This window comes from Melospiza georgiana, chromosome 28 (genome assembly GCF_028018845.1).
Source record: "Melospiza georgiana isolate bMelGeo1 chromosome 28, bMelGeo1.pri, whole genome shotgun sequence".
In the NCBI taxonomy this organism is placed as follows: Eukaryota; Metazoa; Chordata; class Aves; order Passeriformes; family Passerellidae; genus Melospiza; species Melospiza georgiana.
Window position 1 is genome coordinate 4,782,685 of NC_080457.1, and position 21,292 is coordinate 4,803,976.

Sequence of the window (21,292 nt, forward strand, 5' to 3'; positions counted from 1 at the left end):
AAATGGCATCAAAACTTACTGGAAACCTCACCAGAAAATGGAACATGCTGGAACACACCACGCTCCATCCACCCCCAGGGCTTTGGGACCGAGGAGGGAGCTCCCCATGGGCTGTCCCACCTCAGTGGGGACCCAGAGCTCACAGGCACGGCTGGAGCCCACCCATGGCCACCTGCTCCTCCTACAGCGCAGGTGGGGAGGGAGGGAACACTGAAATCTATCTTAAACAAGAGCATGCAAAGTCAGGCTCCAGGGAGAGCTGCGCCGTCCCCTCCAGCCCGCAGCAAAATCATCGCGGAGCTGCTGCTGCTGCTTCCAGGGGGTCGCAGGCCTTGAGGATGGAAAAGAAACCAGCAGTCTGTCTGTACATTTTGGGGTTGTTTGGTTCAGTACAAATGGAATCGAGTTGGCTGCTCGCACACCGCCAGCACGTCTCCGATTTCGGGCCGGAGGAGATGAGACCAAGTGGATTTGGGCACCTACTGGTAACAAAACGCTGTCCCTGCTGAACTCTGCCGTCCCTCAGGAAGTGGAAAGCACATGTTTAGGTAGTGTAAGCCTTTTTCCTTTTATTTAGAATACCCTCTTTGTTTAAACAATATTCCCCCCCCAGATACAAAGTTCGGCCAGTAAAGATTACATGGAAACTGGAACACGCATCGTCTGGAATACAAGATGCACCGGATGAGGAAGTTTAAAAACTTTCCGAGCGAAAAGTAGAACAAAGAAGAAAGAAAAAAAAAAAAAAAAAAGTCTCCTAACATTTTCCCAAAGGTTTCACTCTCCTGTCACACACACTCTCCAAATGACAGCTAGCAAATTCAACTCTGCAAAGAGAAAACAGAGCCACGTCACTCAACAGGAGAGGGGACGAGGCTCGGGGACATGGCAGGGCTCAGCAGCGACCCCAGAGCTCTGCAGCCCCCAGGGAGCCCCCACTCACCTATGTCAACTTCTTGGCTTTGTTGTAGAGCGAATCCACTACTTTGCTCATGTTCTGAATGGTCTCGAGGGCGGCCTCGTAAGTTTTGTCTACAGGGGGTTCGTCAAAGATGATCAGGACGCCCTCGCCCTGGTCAAGGATTCCTGTGGGCACAAGCAGCTCTGAGCTCTGGGATGCTCGATGGGTCACAGCTTCCAGACAGCAGGAATTTGAGATCTACCCCAGGAAGATCTGCAGGGGCTGTGCAGGGTTTGGGAAGGGCTCAGGTGTTGGGCTGGGCTGGCTGATTTTGGGCAGGACTGCTTCAGCATTCCCAGAAAAAGCCACATCCCAGAGGAGCCATCCAGGAGATGAGCATTGCTGCCATCCCCCACCACCTCCCTGCCTTCCCTGTGCCCAGCAGGAAGGCTCAGCACAGCTGGCTTATCCTGCAGCTGTGCCCAGGTGCCAGGTGGGCTCTGTCCCCTCACAGTGCCCTGTGCTGCTCCCTGGCATTGCCCTGGCTCAGCCACATCCAGGGACCACAGAACCAAGGGGACAACAGGACCGAGGGGACAGCTGGTTATCTGAGGGGTTATCGGGGCAGCAGCCAAGCCACAGCACCCCACAGAATGTTCTGGACACAAACAGCCAGCCACAGCTGGTACAAACACAGGGCAGTCAGAGCTGAGGGATGCACTCACCATGAAACTTCTTGTCCAAGATCATCTGTGACAGTTTCCTTTCTACCTCAGCCTGAAAGTGAAGCAGAAATGTTAAAAAGTCTCCCAGAACACATAAAACAACATGGATTTTGCTGCTGCACACTTGACAGCCCTGGTGGGACAGGAGCAGCTGCTCCTCCCTGAGCCTGGCTTGGACATCTCCACCTGCTGCAAAATGCCTCAGAAAATTAGAGAGCAGCTGTTAATGAGGGAGCAGCAGGGTGTCCCCTGGCCCACAGTGACACTGTATCTATCACTGCACACCTGCAGGGGTTCTGGAACTTTCTAACTCAGTTCAGCAAGGATTTAGACAAGAGTTTGGCCAAGTTTTATTTAATCGACCCAGCAGAGCTCCTGCCCAGCAGCAGGAAGGACCTCAGGAGGCAGCTCCTCTCTGGGCACAGAGCAGCTTTAGTCTGAATATTTTTATATCCTGAATCTCCTAAATTAAGGATGTGTTAAACACCACCAGCTGGGTGCAGGCTGTGCCAGGGGAGGTCTAGGTTGGATATTAGGGAAATTTTCTTCATGGAAAGCATTGATCAGCCCAGGGCAGAGGTGAAATCACCACATTTAACACATTTGTGGATGTGGCACTTGGGGACACGGGTGGCTTTGGCAGTGCTGGGGGAATATCTCAATGAACTCAATGATCTCTCTTTTCCAACCTGAATGATTCAGTGATTCTGTGAGCACAAAGGCTGAGCTCAGCTCACTTCCCAAGCTCTGCCCTTAATGCCAGCACACGACAACAGCACTGGGGTGCAACTGGCTGGGATTACAGTGGATTCTCCTAAAACTGAATCTGTCTGGGATTATGTGTAAAGCACTGACTGCACAGCCAGTGTGACAGACACATCCCTAATGCCACTGCAGGCTGATTAGTTGGATCCTGCATCTTTAAGGGTCTCAGGAAGGTTCCCCTGGGGGCACTCAGGAGATTAAACACAGGGCATGGGGGAACACTGGGCTGGTCACGACAGAGCAGAGGAAAATCTGTCTCCAATAAAGAGCAAGAGTAAAACCCATGGGGGAAGGGAACAGCACAGCAAAGTCTGGAGCACAGGAAGCCTCAATGCCTCCCAGGAGCTGCCTGGGTCAGAGTTTAGTTCCCAAGGGTGAGATTTGCCTGGAGGTGCTGTGGATCTCATCTGTGACCCTTCATGTTCAGCTCCCAGTGACAAAGTCACTGGATCTCATCTGTCACCCTTCATGTTCATGACAAATGCCATTTAAGCCCAACTCCTCTGAACACTGATTTCGGGTGAGGTTCTTACCTTTGAGAGCTTGATGAGGCTGGATATGTGTTCAATCTATAAGAAAGACCAACATTCAGTTAATCTTCAGCTGCAATTTGGACACAACAAAGAGGTTTGGGGGTCTTCCATGGGCCTGGAAATACTCTGGCCTAAATATCCCCAGTGGTTTTCACCACTCTGCAGCTTCAGGTCCTTCAGGTTTCACATCTTTTAACTAAGATGGACTGGACCCTAAAGCCATTTCACTCTGAAAGGTGACATCTCTTCTCCAAGACTATGGCACAGAGGCCTTCAAAGCCAAATGCTGCCACCTTCAGGGTTAAAAGCCAGTTAGAGAGCATGAGAGAAACAGCTGGAAAGGCAATGACTGGAATGTGGCTCTCCAAAAGTCCCCTTAGCCTCCTCTTTATAATTTTAACATTATAACCCTGAGCTCTGAAAGTGCTGAGCAGCTCAGAGTAAGGAGTGTTCATATGGGAACAGAGGGTCCAGCCCTCCAGGTGCTGCTGGAAACATTTACCTGTACTCTGGAGAAGGGTTCAATGACTCTGATCAGGTTCTGTTCCAATAAATTATCATAGAGCTTGGCCAGGTGAGTGTTTATGATGGGGTCGTCCCTGAGCTCCACCTTGTAGTCTGTCAGAGCCTGTGGGGACAGGGCAGGAGGAAATCATTCCACAGCAACAGCTCCTCCAGGTCCTCTGAGGATGAGATCCCCTCCCAGCCCAGCCCCATCGCTGATCCAGCCCCTAACTTAGATAAAAACCAGCAGGTGACAGGACCCTGATGTGGGAATCCTCTGCCTGAGCTCTGCAGCATTCCTGTGAAACCAGGAAAAATTTTTCAGGAGATACACATCACAGTGACAGCACCTAAAGAAAAACTGCTTCTGATTTGGATCCCCAAAAAGAAAAAGAAAAAAAGGAAAAAAAAAGAAAAGAAAAAAAAGAGGAAAAAAAAAAAAAGAGGAAAAAAAAAAGAGGAAAAAAAAAAAGAGGAAAAAAAAAAGAGGAAAAAAAAAAGAGGGGGAAAAGAGGGGAAAAAAAGAGGGGAAAAAAAGAGGGGAAAAAAGAGGGGAAAAAAGAGGGGAAAAAAAGAGGAAAAAAGAGAAAAAAAAAAGAAGAAAAAAGGGAAAAAGGGAAAAGGGAAAAGGGAAAAGGGAAAAGGGAAAAGGGAAAAGGGAAAAAGGAAGGGAAAAAAGAGAAAAAAATGGGAGGAAAAAAATGGGAGGAAAAAAATGGGAGAAAAAAATGGGAGAAAAAAATGGGAGAAAAAAAATGGGAGAAAAAAGGAGGAAAAAAAGGAGGAAAAAAAGGAGGGAAAAAAGGAGGAAAAAAGGGGAAAAAAGGGGAAAAAAGGAGGAAAAAAAAACAAGAAAAAAAAGAAAAAAACTGGGTTCAACCAAGTTTACTCCCCACGCACTGAAAACGCAACTAGTTGATTGTTGGGGGGTATTTCTTGATGCATTTCCATCAATGTTTCCATGGTTTCCTGCTGTGGGATGTAACAGCTTCTCCAACATTCCAAACCTGGCATTTCTGCCCATCCTCTGTGTCCCTAACTCACCTTTTCAAAATCTGCCAGCGACCGGTTCTTGCTGGCCTGTGCCACACATTTTAGTGCTTCTGTCTGTGGGCAAAGAGAAGCAGAGCAGGTTATTTATTTCCTTCTGGATTCTCCTCTCTGGGTGAGCATGCCAAGTGTGCAGCACCCTGGGAATGTGCTCAAACAACAAAGCAGGAATGTTCCTTGTCAGGGCCACAGGCACAGGGAGAGCAGCTGCTGAGGGGAGGAGAAGCCAGGCAGCTGCAGGACAGGACCTGAAACATCTCCAGAGGGACAAAGCACCCTGACAGCACCAGCTGCAGGTTGGGAGTGAGTTTGATGCTGTTTTTAAGGCATTTTGGCACCTGTTTAATGAATGTGGCCATTTTGGGCCCTCCAGCCCAGCTGAGTGACAGGAGCAGGGCAGCAGCTCCTATGGACAGCATCAGGGATGAGTCTTCTCTACACCCCATAACTGCTGATATTAAGCAAAATCTCATCCCCAAACAAGCCCATTTACATCCCACACTGGTAATCCCAGCAGGGAACAGCAGAGCCCAAGGAGTGGGGAGGACAGGACAAGGACAGACTGATGCCTCTGGTGCACCCCAGGCTTCTGCTGCCCCCTCTTTTGGGGCTGCCCCATGCAGAGCCAGGAGCTGGATTGGATCCTTGTGGTCCTTTCCCACTGGGGATATTCCAAGATTGTCCCCAGGGCTGCTCTCTCCCTGCTCCCCCAGCAGGAATTGCTGCTCAGGGCTGGCTCAAAGCACAGCCAGGATCTCCTGCTCTGGGGAGGAGCCTCAGCTGCCACTCAGGGCAGAGGGATGAGGCAGGATTGGGGCTGCCCCTCCTGATCCACCAGGGATATCCTCAAGTCAGACCTTTGAGCTCTGCTAATTCCCAATCCCCTGTGGGAGGGGAGCAGCAGCTCCTGCGTCACAGCAAAGCCCAGGCTGAGCTCAGCCCCTGAGGGCAGCAGGATCCCAGCCTGGCACAGCCCCTGGCACCCCCTAAAAGCACCCCTGAGCTGAATTTGAGGGTGGTTTTCCCAGCCTGGCAGAACAAGCAGGGGTTTCACACCTCCCTGGCTGCCTGAGCTGCACTGCCAGGAATGGATTCTCAGCACTGGCTACAATGAAATAAAAGCAGCAACTCAGATTTAAACACTGAGAGCAGGGAGACAAGGAGCTGGTGGCATCAGGCAGTTTGTAGCTCATGAAGGAAGGAGAAAAATAGGGAAAATGAAGAGAGCAGCCCAAATTCTCTGATTGTGAAAATCACTGTAAGACCCTTTGAAGGCAACTGACTTCTGGTAATTTAATCAGTTCTGGATCTCGTTCAGGACACTCAGAAGTGATGGGGATTTTGGTATGACAAGAGCAAAGTGTTTGACAGGAAGATTGAGGCAGCACTGAGGTAAGAGGAAGATAGAAAGGGTTAAATTTCTGTACCTGTCTTCCTGCATACCGCAGAGCAAGCTTCCCACTCACCAATGCTTGCACATCTTCTGGGCTGCAGACAGAGGGGAGGGAGCAGAGGAATTATACAGGAACATGGTCAGCTTAAACCCCAGAGCACCCCAAAAATCCCCAAATGACAACAAAGAACTACAACCCAAGTCCAGGAGCACTGATCAGGCGACAAAGACACTGATTGAGCCCATTAGTTCAACAAAAAGCCTTTCCCATGGAAATGCAGGCAGAATTCTTCCCAGAACCATCTGGCCCCTACCTGTTGAGCATGATTTTGCACAGCAGCATGTATTTCAGAGCAGTGATGGCTTTGGGGTTGTCAATTGAATCATTGCCCTCAAATGCCTCATAAAAATATGAATAGGCTGTTTTCCAGTCCTTCTCTTCTGCTGCATGGATAATACCTGGGAGAGGCACAAACAGGTTAATTCTGAGCAGGGCTGGGAGAGGACAGAATAATTTAGTTGGTTTTGTTTTATCTCTGATTTCAGTGAAGAGAAACCTTTCCTCCTGTGCCCCTCATGTCTATGAGAAGAAAATTCACAGCCCCTCTCACAAGGACATTTTTAGCCAGACAAGCTTGGGGCACTTCAGGTGAGTGCCTGCAAACTGGGACAGGAACAATGTGTAATGGGCCAGGAGCACAGAGTGAGGCTGCAACTGCAGTGCCTGGGGAGCTCATGGACCCTCCACCACTGGCAGCTTCCAAAACTGGCCTGGAAAATGCCAGGAACAAAGCTGATGCCACCGAGGCAGAACTAGTGATATCCTGAGGCCCCACTGTTGTATTTGCAGGGTCCTCCATGGCAGGAAGGAAGGATGCACCTGACTCCATGTTCTCAGAGGGCTAATTTATTATTTTATTATACTATATTATATTAAAGAATACTAAACTATACTATGCTAAAGAATACAGAAAGGATGCTTACAGAATGCTAAAAACGATAGCATTAATATAATAATATTACATTAACATATTAATATAATAATACCATATTAATGCTATATTATATTAATGCTATATTATATCATATCATATTAATGTTATATAAGCTAATGAAAACTCGTGACTCTCTCCAGAGTCCTGACACAGCTTGGCTCTGATTGGCCAAAGAGTGAAAACAACTCACACCAGAAACCAATGGAACAATCACCTGTGGGTAAACAATCTCCAAACACATCCCACATGAGCAAAACAGAGGAGAAGCAAATGAAATTATTATTGTTTTCATTTTTTTCTGAGACTTCTCAGCTTCCCAGGAGAAAAATCCTGGGTGAAGGGATTTTTTTTTCAGAAAATGTGAATGTGACAGCCCCAGCAAGCACTACTTCCCATGATTCTCTCAGAAAACACAAATATCAGATATATGATGTGTCAGGACAGTGTTGGGTGCTGTCCTGTTCCTGGAGGCCTCACCTGACTGCATGTCCAGTGCTGCCTGCAGCTTGGGGGGACAGTAGATGGCATTGGCTGTAGTCCTGGCCGAGGTTAAGGCTGCTCTTGCTTTTGGCAGATTGCTCAGGGCATGGTAAGTCTTGCTCTCTAGGAGCTGCACCTCCACCAGCAGTGCCTTGTCATCCATCTTCTTCAACTCCCTGAGCAGCTGGGAGCCTGGCAGAGGGCAAGGACAGCACTGTGAGCTGCTCTGCATCATCAGCACCCACAAAACATCCACAAAACATCCACCCAAAGCCTCTCCAGGGGCACCCACCCTCCCCAGCAGCCAGGGCTGTCAGGGAGGGACAGGACTGTGAGCTGCTCTGTATCATCAGCATCCACAAAACATCCACCCAAAGCCTCTCCAGGGGCCATCTGTGATGGTGTTCACAGGGGTCTGAGGATGAGGGAAGAGATGAGGATCTGACTCCATGTTTCAGAAGGCTGATTTATTATTTTATGATGTATATTCTATTAAAACTATACTAAAAGAATAGAAGAAAGGATTTCCTCAGAAGGCTGGCTAAGAATAGAAAAAGAAGGAATGATAACAAAAGCTTCTGTCTCAGACAGAGAGTCTGAGCCAGCTGACTGTGATTGGCCATTAATTAGAAACAACCACGTGAGACCAATCAGAGATGCACCTGTTGCATCCCACAGCAGCAGATAATCATTGTTCACATTTTGTTCCTGAGGCCTCTCAGCTTCTCAGGAGAAAAAAATATCCTCAGGAAAGGATTTTTCATAAAATATCATGGCTAGAGCCACCCACCCTCCCCCCGCAGCCAGGGCTTTCAGGGAGGGACCTGAGGCTCACACAACCTGTCCTTCCAAGGAAAAGCAAGGGAGAGGGAATAATGGGGGCACAGTGGCAGTGCACAGCAGGAGGATGAAGCAGTTTTGTGGCAGAGCTGGGGTGTGGGCAGCACAGCGCCCTGGAGGGGATGGGCAGCTGGGATGGGCACCCTGGCACCATGGCCAGGTGATTTCCCTCTGCTGCACAAGTGCCCCCTTGGCAGCGTGGAGCACCCTCAATAAACTCGTGAGGATGTGGGATGAGGAAGGAATGATTCTTCTCAGGACATCTGCAGGTCAGATTTAGCCTAAGAAATGTCAGGACAAGCTGCCACATCACAGCTTTGTGCTGAATGAGCAATCCTAGAGGAAACTTGTCTCCTAAAATCCTCCTCCTCCCTTGCTGTGCCTCAGGAGCTGATAACCAGAGCTGAAACTGCAGAACTGGCCAGAAACAAATGGATTTTCCCTGGAAACATCCCTGAGAGACCCTGCCTGCACCTACTCCCCACGGCCACCTCCTCAGCACACAGGAAGGCTGTGCACAACACTGACATCCTGACAGGGCACCAGAGCCTGCCCTAGAGGCACACACCTTCCCAACTTCCCAGGCTGTCCCACCACCAGCTAAGGGATTAAATTAATTAAGCACAGCTTTGGAGTCAGTTTAAACCCGAGTTCATTACCTGTCCCTTTGCAAATGAGTTCTAATTCCATCCTGACTTCCATGAACTCAATATTCTGATGAGATACGTGTCACCAGGGGATTCTGGATGTGACACAGGCTCGTGCCACCACACAGGTTAAGAAGTTTTGGGTCCCAGGTGAGCAGTTCAGGCTGTGCCAACACCCCTCAGACAGCTTAAACCTCACAGCTTAAACCTCACTGACAGCTTAAACCTCACTTGAACCTTAAATCTCAATTACAGCTTAAGCCTCACTTCCAGCACTGCTGGCATTTGCAAAATGAGCATTTTAAAAGCACCAGGGGAGCTGTAGGACACCCTGCTTTACTCAGCTTTGGGGCAGAGCAGGAGTTCACTGGTTCATTTCCATCCCTTGGGTGGTGCAGGGGCAAATTCTTAAAGCCTCCCTAATGACACCCACAGAGGTTTTGCCATTTCCTGAGCAAACTGGAAAAAAAAGTTCTTTTCTGCCTTCAGCCTCTGTGGCCACAGCAGAATATTCCAGTAGGAGCTAAACCTGTAGCCTTCAGCTGGATACAGCTCCCAAAATTATCTGCAATGAACAAATCACAGAATGCCAGAGGGGTTGGGCTGGAAGGGGCCTTAAAGCTCCTCTCATTCCACTCTCAAATGGGCAGGGACACCTCCCAGGCTGCTCCAAATCCCCCCAAACCGGTCTGAGGCCCAGGTGAGATGGGTGAGGATGGTGAAACAGAGAACAAAGACACCTCTAAGAGCTGTCATCACCCAGCTACAGCCAGAACTGCACCAGCACTGAGGAATTAACACCCAAATCCTGCAAAACCTCTCAAGGAATGTGAGACAGGCGCTGGCTTTCCTTGGCAGCAGTGAATGAAAAGCAAAGATTTATCACCACCTAGTGGGAGCCTCACCTAGCTGCAGAGCTTCTTGGTACCTCTTGGTGTCAAAGTAGAGAGAGACCAGCCTGGCCTGGAGAACAGAAAAGGAAACCAGAACACATTTGTTTTGGAAAATGAACTTTTGTATTCTTCTCTGCACAAATTTCACTACATTAATGTGTATTTGTCACATTGTGTGGTCCAATCATGCAAGGCCTCCTGCACAAGGAGTAAAAGTTTGCATTTTTAAAGAGAATTTCAGTGTAATTACTGCCCTCCCCTGACATTAATTGCACACAAGTGCTCTGCTTTTCCAGGTGTTCAATGTGCCAAGGGGATGATGCTGCTCCCCATGTTTGGGGATGTGACACCTACCTCCAGAGCCTGGCGTAGGAAAGTCCTTTTCTCTGATTTGGCCCATTCAATACACTCTAAACACAGGTCAACCTTGAAGGGAGCAGAAAGAAATAAATCAATTCTGGACATTTGCTCTGTCAGTGCCCACCTCAAATGGGTCCCAACAACACCAGAAGTGTCAAATGGAAGTGTTTGGGGTAGGCAGTAATGCTCTCCCAGAGTTTAAACCCACAGTCATGGTGTATTTCCAATAAAGAAAAATAAATTTCATGTGCTTTAGGATCTAGATAGATCAAGTAATGGTTATAAAGCAGCAGAGGTGCTGGGCTCTGCTTTGGGGGCCTCAACCATCATTAGAAAGCACAGTAAAGAAACTCAGATTTTTCCCATGTTTTTCAGGCTGAGAGTCCCTTGGTGGATAAAGCAGAACTGCTCCATCTCAGATATTATTTTATTTTATCCGGCCCATAACACACAGCAAGTCATCCTGTGGTGCCAGGCTCAGGAACTGCTCTTCCCAAAACCTCTGGATTGCAGCTCAGCCCTGCAGGCCTTGTCAGCTCCTCCTCACTGCTTATTAAACATGAACATTTTATGAAAAGCCATTATGAAGTCTCAATTTATTACAGGGTGATAGCAGGAGCATTAGGAGCTGGAGAAATCTCTGATTTCACTGCCTTACTGGGCTCCTGGGAGCACTCTGGATGTGAGCTACCCTGAGGAAGGAGAACATTCTGAAAGGATTTGAGATTGCTGCATCAAGGATCTCACAGGTTGATGCCATCTTTCCTTAAGGTTTTGGGTTTGGCTTCAGAATATACTCTAAAATTACAATTTTTCTGACTTTTTATTATTTCCATCACCATTACTCCAACCTGTTCCTCTGCAACTGCATTTCAATGTTGTCCTTCACACCAAATTACCCTGAGAAAAGCCTGCAGCTGCTCACTTTCTCCTGACACTTTGGGGAGTTCTCCCTTCTCACCTGAACATCCCACCCCATTTCCTCTGAGCTCATCTGTTAAAGAAAGAGGGGGAAAATATTCTGCCATCATTTCTTACCCACAAGCCACAAGGAGTGAGCAGCAAACAAGGGACATTGCCTGGGTAAACTGCACTAGAGGATGACAGTTCCAATTTGGCTAATTTTGGCTAATTTTGTGCTAATTTGGCTAATGAGAACGTCACCTGCCCCAGGTTGATGTCATCTTTCCTTCAGGTTTTGGGTTTGGCTTCAGAATATTCTCTAAAATTACAATTTTTACTGAATTTTTATTATTTCCATCACCATTACTCCAACCTGTTCCTCTGCAACTGCATTTCAATGTTGTCCTTCACACCAAATTACCCTGAGAAAAGCCTGCAGCTGCTCACTTTCTCCTGACACTTTGGGGAGTTCTCCCTTCTCACCTGAACATCCCACCCCATTTCCTCTGAGCTCATTTGTTAAAGAAAGAGGGGGAAAATATTCTGTCTCCATTCCTGTCACCCACAAGGACTGAGCAGCAAACAAGGGACATTGCCTGGGTTAATTGACAGTTCCAATTTGGCTAATTTTGGCTAATTTGGTTAATGAGAATGTCACCTGCCCCTCAGCATGGCAGAACCTCTCCAGCCTGCAATCCGCCAGTCCCAGAGTGAGATTTCAGGTGGGTTTTGTCCCTAACCTGCTGCTCAGACCCCTCCTGTGCCACCTCCCAAGGTGCTGCTGTCCTTATCCTGCTCCCAAAAAACCAACAATTGGGGAAAAAAAAAAAAAAGGAAAAACTAAGACAACTGTATCCTATGGAGCTGATGAGAAGATCAGGGTCCAACTACTCCCCCAGCACTGCCAAGGCTACCACTGACCCATGTCCCCAAGTGCCACCTCCACAGGGCTTTGAAATCCTTCCAGGGACCAGGGCTGAACAACCCATTCAGTAAAGGAATTTTCCCTAATATCAAATCTAAACCTCAACTTGAGGAAGCAACAAGAATCTAAGACAAATGCCCATGGTGGGAATCACTCCCAAACTGCAGCAGGGAGAGACCTGCAGGAAAAAACATGGTTATAAATTCAATTACCTGATGTTTTATTTATAAAACACATCCAAATGCATTAAAACCCTGCTTTTCCTGCCATGAATAATTCTTCAGTGAGAAGCAAACTAGGTCAGATCATGGTGCTGCAGGCTTTTGAGGAACAGCCTGGTGCTGCAGCCTCACCTCCTGTCCTGTGGCTGCCTCCATGTCCAGGAAGAGGTCGAGCAGGGAGCGCACCAGGCGAGCAGCCTTGGCCTTGCTGATGGAGTTCAGGAAGGGCCTCACGTACTTCAGGAGTCCTCCCAGCTCTGCAAAAACATCAAAACATCAGATTCACACCCCCCAGCCAAGAGCTGAGCCCAGCGGAGCAGCCACACATGGCATGGACCAGGATTTGTCACAGTAAATGTTCCCCAGGTGGGGATTTGTCACAGCAAACCTTTCCCAGGTGGGGATTTGTCACAGCAAACCTTTCCCAGGTGGTTTTTCAGCATCACAAACAGGACAGAGTGACAAATGTCACCTGCAGGGAGCCCTGGAGCAAACAAGGACTGCACAGGGATTGGGGGCTCAGCCTCACCCCAGCACTGCCTGCCACTGCAGCTCCCCCAGCTGTAACTGCCTCACCTTTAAAATGTAAAGATTTGTTAAATGTTCTGAGATTTTTCTATAAAATCAGGGAAGGAGTTTATAATTTAGGTGTGTTTTTATTAACTCACAGTTTCATGCTTTAATCTGCCCCCCCTAGCCAGGCCCAGGATGTTGGATCCTGTGATGGTGTTCACAGGGGTCTGAGGATGAGGGAAGAGATGAGGATCTGACTCCATGTTTCAGAAGGCTGATTTATTATTTTATGATCTATATTACATTAAAAGTATACTAAAATAATAGAAGAAAGGATTTCATCAGAAGGCTGGCTAAGAATAGAAAAAGAAGGAATGATAACAAAGGTTTGTGGCTCGGACTCTCTGACTGAGTCAGCTCACTTTGATTGGCCATTAATTAGAAACAACCAACACAGGCCAATCACAGATCCATCAGAGCATTCCACAGCATTTATTGTTAAATGTAAACAATAACCATTGATTACATCTTGTTCCTGAGGCCTGTCAGCTTCTCAGGAGGAAAAATCCTAAAGAAAAGATTTTTCACAAAAGATGTCTGTGACAGGATCCACCTGGTGCTCCACCACTGGAAAATCATCCTTAACACTCTAACTCCACCTTTATCTGATCAGCTCTGATCTCACTTAACTACAATTCTCTTCTAAGTCTCCTCATGAATTCACATTTATAAGAGGTGGAAAAAGGAAATGTCTTTTATTTAATGGAGAAACACTGAAGTTGTGACAGCCAGGGAGCAGAGGAATGTGGCAGTTCCAGCACCCAGAGGCACCAGGGAATGTTGGAAGTGCAGAGCACAAGTGAAAAGTCTCCTACAACAAACACCACGTGCTTTTGGGGAGGTCCTGCTCCCAGTTTGGGAAGATGATCCTGCAGGGGCAGGGTTCAGTGCTGACTCATCAGCACCAGGTCTGCACACTGAAACCACAGCTCTCTCTGCCCCAGATTTCCCACTCTCACCCAAATATCAGGTGGATCTCACACTACTGTGTTTACAAGGTTGCACAGAAAAGCAAAATCAAAACAAAGCTGGTAATGACTAATTCAGAAATCTTCTACACCAAACTGGTACTGAATCAAAACTAAAATAAGAGATTAGTCTAATTTTATTTCAATTAGTATATGGAGGAGTATCAGGAGAATTTCAGGTTGGAAGGATTCCAATAAAAACAAATGTAAACAAGGGTTCCTCTGTATTTCATTTAGCAGTAATGCAAAAGAATGCTAATGCTAATTGTTATAACAACATCTTATTAATATCTACACATTATTCTTCATATTTTTGATTTTTTTAACCTATTTACTTGAAGTTTAATCAAGCCTGATACACCTCATGTATCACACCCTTAACATGTAGAACTCACTTCTTCCAATCACTCACAGTGATCACAGAATCCCAAAAAGGTTTGGGTTGGGAAGGACCTCAAAGCCCACCCAGTGCCACCTCTGCCATGGCAGGGACACCTTCCACTGCCCCAGGGGGCTCCAAACCCTGTCCAATCTGGCCTTGGGCACTGCCAGGATCCAGGGGCAGCCCCAGCTGCTCTGGGAATTCTATTCCAGGGCCTGCCCACCCTCCCAGGGAACAATTCCTCATTCCCAATATCCCATCCAGCCCTACCCTCTCGCACTGGGAGCCATTCCCTAGGTCCTGCCCAAGTCCCTCCCCAGCTCCAGGAACCTGTTAAGGCACTGGAAGATTTCTAAACATCCAATTTAGAACGGATTTAGAACAAACAGAACTTAAGTGTGATCCTCAGCTTTACTTCTCAAAATGAAAAGCAGGAGATCCTGAGCCCAGCAAAGCACAAACCCTGAGCCCAGCAAAGCACAAACCCTGAGCCCAGCAAAGCACAAACCCTGAGCCCAGCAAAGCACCCAAACCCTGAGCCCAGCAAAGCACCCAAACCCAGAGCCCAGCAAAGCACCCAAACCCAGAGCCCAGCAAAGCACCCAAACCCAGAGCCCAGCAAAGCACCCAAACCCAGAGCCCAGCAAAGCACAAACCCAGAGCCCAGCAAAGCACAAACCCAGAGCCCTGCAAAGCACCCAAACCCTGAGCCCTGCAAAGCACCCAAACCCTGAGCCCAGCAAAGCACCCAGACCTGAGCCCAGCAAAGCACAAACCCTGAGCCCAGCAAAGCACAAACCCTGAGCCCTGCAAAGCACAAACCCTGAGCCCTGCAAAGCACCCAGACCTGAGCCCAGCAAAGCACCCAAACCCTGAGCCCTGCAAAGCACCCAGACCTGAGCCCAGCAAAGCACCCAAACCCTGAGCCCAGCAAAGCACCCAAACCCTGAGCCCAGCAAAGCACCCAAACCCTGAGCCCAGCAAAGCACCCAACCCTGAGCCCAGCAAAGCACCCAAACCCAGAGCCCAGCAAAGCACAAACCCAGAGCCCTGCAAAGCACAAACCCAGAGCCCTGCAAAGCACAAACCCAGAGCCCTGCAAAGCACAAACCCAGAGCCCAGCAAAGCACAAACCCAGAGCCTGAGCCCAGCAAAGCACCCAAACCTGAGCGCAGCAAAGCACCCAGAGCCCAGCAAAGCACAAACCCTGAGCCCAGCAAAGCACCCAAACCCTGAGCCCAGCAAAGCACCCAAACCCTGAGCCCTGCAAAGCACAAACCCTGAGCCCTGCAAAGCACCCAAACCCTGAGCCCTGCAAAGCACCCAAACCTGAGCCCAGCAAAGCACAAACCCTGAGCCCAGCAAAGCACAAACCCTGAGCCCAGCAAAGCACAAACCCTGAGCCCAGCAAAGCACAAACCCTGAGCCCAGCAAAGCACAAACCCAGAGCCCTGCAAAGCACAAACCCAGACCCAGCAAAGCACAAACCCAGAGCCCTGCAAAGCACAAACCCAGACCCAGCAAAGCACAAACCCAGAGCCCTGCAAAGCACAAACCCAGACCCAGCAAAGCATAAACCCAGACCCAGCAAAGCACAAACCCTGAGCCCAGCAAAGCCCCCAGATTCACTACAAGAACACCACAGGGTGCTCTGTGCCACAGCTGTTCCCAGAAAAGTTTCATTTTGCAGTCTGCACTCACAAGGAACCTGCTGCTCCATGGCTTTCCCCACACCACCCAGTTCTGGGGTTTATTTAACCTCCAGTACAAGTCCTCGATGCAAATCCCAATTATTTTAATGCAAGGCAAATGCTTTGGTCTCACACACAGCAAACAAACACAAACAAACACATCAGCTGTGCACAGAGCTCCTCTCCAGCATCTGCTGGGAGCTGGGAAAGGTGAGCTCTGGATTTAATTGAGGCTCTCCAAGATCCAGCAGCTCCCAAGCAGCACCAGGAACCCTCCTCCTGTGCATCCCTGCCTCCCCCAGCTCCTCAGGACCAGTGAGATCAGTGCCCAACTCACTCTTTCCCACAGGAACTGCAGAACAAAGAAGGAAAACTCCAGTGGAACACACTGCACTGTTTAGCATCCCATGATGTGCCCCAGAGCTCCTCAGAAAGCAGAGCCCAAGCCAACAGCTGGAATGCAGCTGTGCATTCTGCAAACTCCACACTCAGCCAGGCAGCCTCAAAGTTCCCACAGAAATTTCTCTCTCCTACCAACGTAACCATCAACTATTTTTAGGGTTTGATTTTTCTAAAGAAAATGCAATGCCTGGTAAAGGGGTGGGATTGACAGCTCTGCAGGAGTGATGAGCAGCAGCAGCTCTGGAAAATGAAGCCTGCAGCTCATCCTCAGGGAAGTGCTTCCACCAGCTAACACTGCACACATCCAAATCCCCAATCCAGATATTCCAACCCTACAGCTCTGTGAAATGCTATAAAAATCTGGAACTGCCACAAAGAAAAGTAACCAATCTACAAGTTTGGTAATCAATCTACAATTTTACTTGCTTGATAAAGATTAAGGATTGAAGGGGGTCACTTGTATTATTTCTATTTTTGTAAACAAAGGCTGCAGCTCAGTAGAGTCACAGAATCACAGAATGGTTTAGGTTGGAAGGGATCTTAAAGCTCATCCAGTGCCACCCCTGCCATGGCAGGGACACTTCCACTGTCCCAGGCTGCTCCAGCCTGGCCTTGGACACTGCCAGGGATGCAGGGGCTGCCCCAGCTGCTCTGGGCACCCTGTGCCAGGGCCTGACCACCCTCCCAGGGAACAATTCCTCATTCCCAATATCCCATCCAGCCCTACCCTCTGGTACTGGGAACCATTCCCTGGGTCCTGCCCAAGTCCCTCTCCAGCTCCTGGAGCCTGTTAAGGCACTGGAAGGTTTCTAAACATCCCAAAATGCAGATTTAGCACAAACAGAACTTAATAGACAGTGCAGCCACCACCCCTTAGGGCACTGGAACCCCTCAAACCTGTCCCAGAAATTCCTGGCTAAAACCAAACCCTGTGCAGTGAAAGCCCCAGGATGAAATCCCAGTGTGAGCCCAGCACTGGGGGCAGCTGTACCTGCTGAAAGGCACAGGATGAAATCCCAGCCCTGGGGGCTCTGGGGGCAGCTGTACCTGTGATGGTGCTGCTGCCCCTGACCTGTCACTCCTACCCAGACAGGTGACAGGAGGGGAAGGGCCAGAGCCCTTCCCACAGCTCCAGCAGCACCCTAAGCCAGGGTACCCTGTCCTTCATCCCCACAACTCCAGAAAACACCTCCAGGTCCTGCTGGTCTCCCTCTGAGCTGCACACACACAAGTGGCTTCTGAATGGCTCTAGGTCCATTTCCCCCCCCTCCAGAACTCACTCTGCAGTTATTGGTGCCTTTAACAGACCACAAATACATCCCATGTCTGCCTCTCACAGCCCTGAGTTTGATGAGTTCACAGTGTTACTTTCAATTCCTCAGCCTTCCCCTTGAAAGAAAATAAATCCATCAATCACCACCCTCTGGGAAAACCCTGGAGCTCTTTATCCTTGTGCCAAACTTCAGCTCAAACTCAACCCTGCAGAGCTGAGGAGGCCACAAGAACTCTGCCCACCATCCACACTGACCTGGAGAAACTCTGATTTCCCCTCTTTTACCCAAACACACACATCTGCCCTGCTGCAGCCACGTCTGGTGCTCTCTGCTGAGCAAAGAGCAGGGTGCAAAGGGCACTGGCACAGCACAGACACCACAGAGCTCCTGACCTCGGCCAGGAAGGGCACTGGCACAGCAGCTTCCTCAGGAAAACCCTGTGCTGATCTGAGGGGTTTGTTTGTCCCCAGAGACCCTAAAAGCAGCAGGAATCAGAGGAATCCCCTGAGTGAGGTGACAAGGACCCACAGTGGGACAGGGCTGGAATGCCCAGCCCAACAGGAATTTCCCAGTGGGACACCAAGGGACATTGCACAATAGACACAAACTGTGACCTGGAGCTGTGGCTGAGCCCTCAAGAACTTTCCATGAGCTGCTCTGGTGTCCCTTGCAGTGGGACTGAACCTGCTGCTGGGTGCTTTCCCCACCCCACAGGAAACATTTCCACAGAAAACTCTGGGCACAGACACAGAGTGTCCTAAAATGCTCCAGGAAAAAGGCACAGCCCCAAACTGCTGAGTGCAAAACAACCAAGGGCTGCCTTGAGGAGACAGCAACAGACTCCAAATCATCACTGAACACAGAACTCAACTCCATCCCTGTCCCCTCACACTCACAATAGAGGGACTGTCCCCTGCAGAGCTGGACAGGGCTGCTGATGTAATGGCCAGCAGATAAATCGATGGATTGTGAGAGATGTTGGTGAGAAAATATTCCATGGGACAAACTTTGCCATTTGAAACCAAGCAGGAGACACCTCTCATCTCAAACAGAACTCAGCAAAACTTCAGTCACCCACACTGAAACAGCCCCACATCAAAGGCCACAGACTGAACTGTGCATTGTTTGGAACACTGGGCCAAGCAACAGCAGATTAATATTGATGTTCTTTATTTGGTTTTTAGTTTCTGTCCTGTCTGAAGAGAGAACACTTCCTGCCAAAAGCTGTTTTTCCAGCTATCCCACTAAGCAAGGAGATAAATCCTTACTTAGGCAAGATCTCCTGGCTGTTACCCCAACTCCTGATTTCAGGCTCACCTTCTGCCTGCCCAGTCTTGGCCAGCAGTGACCCCAGCTCCAGGATGCTCTGCTCTTTGACTTGCACTGCTTCTTCATCGTTTTCCTGGACATCACGTTTCACTGGGGAGAGAAAGAGCAGGAGAGTTGCCTTGAGTGGTGTTTGAGGTGGAAACCATCCCTGCTGCTCAGCTCCTGGGTGTGTGCCCCGAGCAGAGCCTGCTCCAACAGGGAGCTCAGCCTGGCCCAAGAGCTCTGGGAAGTTTAAATCCAGAGCAGGGAAGTTTGCAAAGCTCTGTCAGCGCCACACAGATGATTTACCAGCCCTGATCACTCCAGCTCCAGGTTTCAACAATCTCAGCTTGTGTCACCCAGAGCCAGCACCACACACCAGAGCACAAGAGACATTTAATGGCATTGCTGGGGTTGGACACTCCACTCTGGCATTGCTGCTGTTGCTGCTTTGTGTATTAAACTGAGATCCCATGGACAAGCACAGTGAGGTGGGTACAGCCCTCCCCACCCTGGTGTCCTGGCAGTGCCACCACCCTCTGCTCCGAGGCAGATAAAGGGACAAGTGACAGGCAGCAGCACAGCCCCAGCTCCATGTGAGTTATCCATCCCTCCCTGCCACCACCCCCAGCACAGGGAGCTGCTCCAACTCCACACAAACAAAACCAAACCCGGCTCTGGGAACTGCAGCTGCGGCTCTCACCGCTCTAATTCCCTATCAAAAGTGAAAGAACCTCGCTCTGAAGGAAGAAAACATGACAGTGACACTGCCAGGGCCACTCCTGACGCTGCCACCCACACCAGGGGCTGAGTCCGACCCCGAGACGAGCAAAACACGGCGGGACAAACAAACAGACAAGAGCTCTGAGAGCCCGGCAGCACCGGGAAACTCGGAAACTTCTCCCGACACAGAGAGGGGACAACGGGGGTGACATCCTCGCAGAGGTCACCAGGACCAACCCACCGAGCACCCCCGGCCCCGCGCGGTGCCCGCATCCCCGAAGCGCCGAGCGCTCCCCGGGCTGGGAGAAGCGAACCCCGAGGGAGCCGCTCCGGCCGCGGCACCGGCGGAAACATCGGAGGCTCCCGGCCTAGGGCACGGCGGGACCGGGCCGTGACACCGCGCCCCGAACCGCCCCGACACCCCGCGCTACCGGCACCGCCACGGTCCGATCGGGGCTCCGGGCCGCCGCGCTCATTCCAGCGGGACGGGGAGGAGCGGCCGGCCCGGCTCCGGGGCTGCTCCGAGCGGCTCCGCGGGCACGCAGCGGGCACCGGCCCCGCCGCCGCACTGACAGCCGCTGCCGCCCGTGCCCCCACGCGGGGGGGCCGCCACCGGTGCCGTCCCGGCGCGGGGCAGCGCCGCGGGGCCGGGCCCAGGCCGCGCTCCCGGCCGGCGCGCACGGTGAGTCAGCAGCGGCGGCGGCGCGGGGCTCGGCGCGGCGCGGGCGGCGGCGGGGCGCGGGCGGCGCGGGCGGCGGGCCGGCGCTCACCGATGGAGTGCAGGATGCCGATGGAGGCCTCGCGGTCGGTGGAGAGCAGGGACTGCGCGCGCTGCAGCTCCAGCACCGCCGCCGCCGCCATCTTGCCGCTCCTCCGCCTCGCCGCCAGCACGGAAGCGGCGCCGCGGCCACGCCCCTTCCGCGCGCGCGGCATGCCGGGAACTGCAGTCCCGGCGCGCGGGCGGCCGAACGAGCGGGGAGTGCGGAGGGGCGGGGCTGGGAGGAGGGGTTTACTGAACTGCGCCTGCGCAGACGGCAGGGGGCGTGGTGCCATTGGGGAGCGGCCTGGTGAGCTATTTCGGTGGCTGGGTGGGCGTGGCCTGAAGGGGGCGCCGGGAGAGCGCGGGGCTGAGGCAGTGACGTATGAAGGGCGGGGCTTGGGGCGGGGCCTGCGCCCGGCACACAGCGCTGATTGGAGGAAGCGTCTGAGCTGGGGCGTGGCTTCTGGCCGGGGGCGTGACAGGCGAAGAGCGCGGAGGCCGTGGGAGGGAGCGTGTCCAAAAGGGGCGTGGCCTTAAAATAGGCGGGAATACGCCGGGGCGTGGGCGTGGTCTGTGCTAAGGGTGTCGTCATTGTGGGCGTGGTCGTATAATGGGTGTAGCCAATGGGCGTGCCCGGTGTCTCTCGGGGGCCCCCGGGAAGGAGCGGGGGACACCGGGCCCAGGGCACCGGGAAAGGCGCTGGGGCTGGGACGGGCCGGGGGTCCCACACGGAACAGCCCCAGCCGTGGGTCCGGGGCTGGGGGTCCCGAGGATCCGCATCCCCATGGACCCCTGAGCGCCCCGGACAGCGCCGGGGAGGGGGGAGAGACCAAGAGACCAGCAGGGCCTGGCAGCTGTGCGGGATCCTGTCCCTGTGTCCCCAAGGGGATCCTGTCCCTGTGTCCCCGGGAATCGTCCTGTCCCTGTGTCCCGGGGGAGGATCCTGTCCCTGTGTCCCCGTCCCTGTGTCCCTGAGCCAGATCCTATCCCTGTGTCCCTGAGCAGGATCCTGTCCTTGTGTCCCTGTCCCTGTGTCCCCAGGAATGATCCTGTCCCTGTGTCCACTAGCGGGACCC

At 51.2% G+C, this 21,292-nt stretch overlaps 1 protein-coding gene across 1 annotated transcript; it reads right to left on the minus strand.

Annotated features, from left to right (window-relative positions):
- Positions 1–543: 543 nt before the first annotated feature.
- PSMD11 (proteasome 26S subunit, non-ATPase 11) lies at positions 544–20,356 on the minus strand. The gene is made up of 14 exons (XM_058041655.1): positions 20,227–20,356; positions 18,743–18,844; positions 12,268–12,392; positions 10,081–10,152; positions 9,739–9,796; positions 7,344–7,538; positions 6,186–6,330; positions 5,906–5,966; positions 4,473–4,535; positions 3,427–3,552; positions 2,925–2,960; positions 1,627–1,678; positions 944–1,086; positions 544–827 (listed from the first exon to the last, which is right to left on the minus strand). The coding sequence occupies exons 1-13, from the start codon at positions 20,315–20,317 to the stop codon at positions 944–946; spliced, it is 1,269 nt and encodes a 422-aa protein (XP_057897638.1). The 5' UTR covers positions 20,318–20,356; the 3' UTR covers positions 544–827.
- Positions 20,357–21,292: the final 936 nt, after the last annotated feature.

What these genes read in the sequence shown, in the direction of transcription:
- PSMD11 (XM_058041655.1), bottom strand. Translation starts at nt 20,317, where the DNA reads ATGGCGGCGGCGGCGGTGCTGGAGCTGCAGCGCGCGCAGTCCCTGCTC. An exon ending in AGCACTGGACATGCAGTCAG is followed by an intron (nt 6,331 to 7,343) that starts GTGAGGCCTCCA and finishes TGCCTCTCCCAG; the next exon opens with GTATTATCCATGCAGCAGAA. An exon ending in TGCAAAATCATGCTCAACAG is followed by an intron (nt 5,967 to 6,185) that starts GTAGGGGCCAGA and finishes CTCTGTCTGCAG; the next exon opens with CCCAGAAGATGTGCAAGCAT.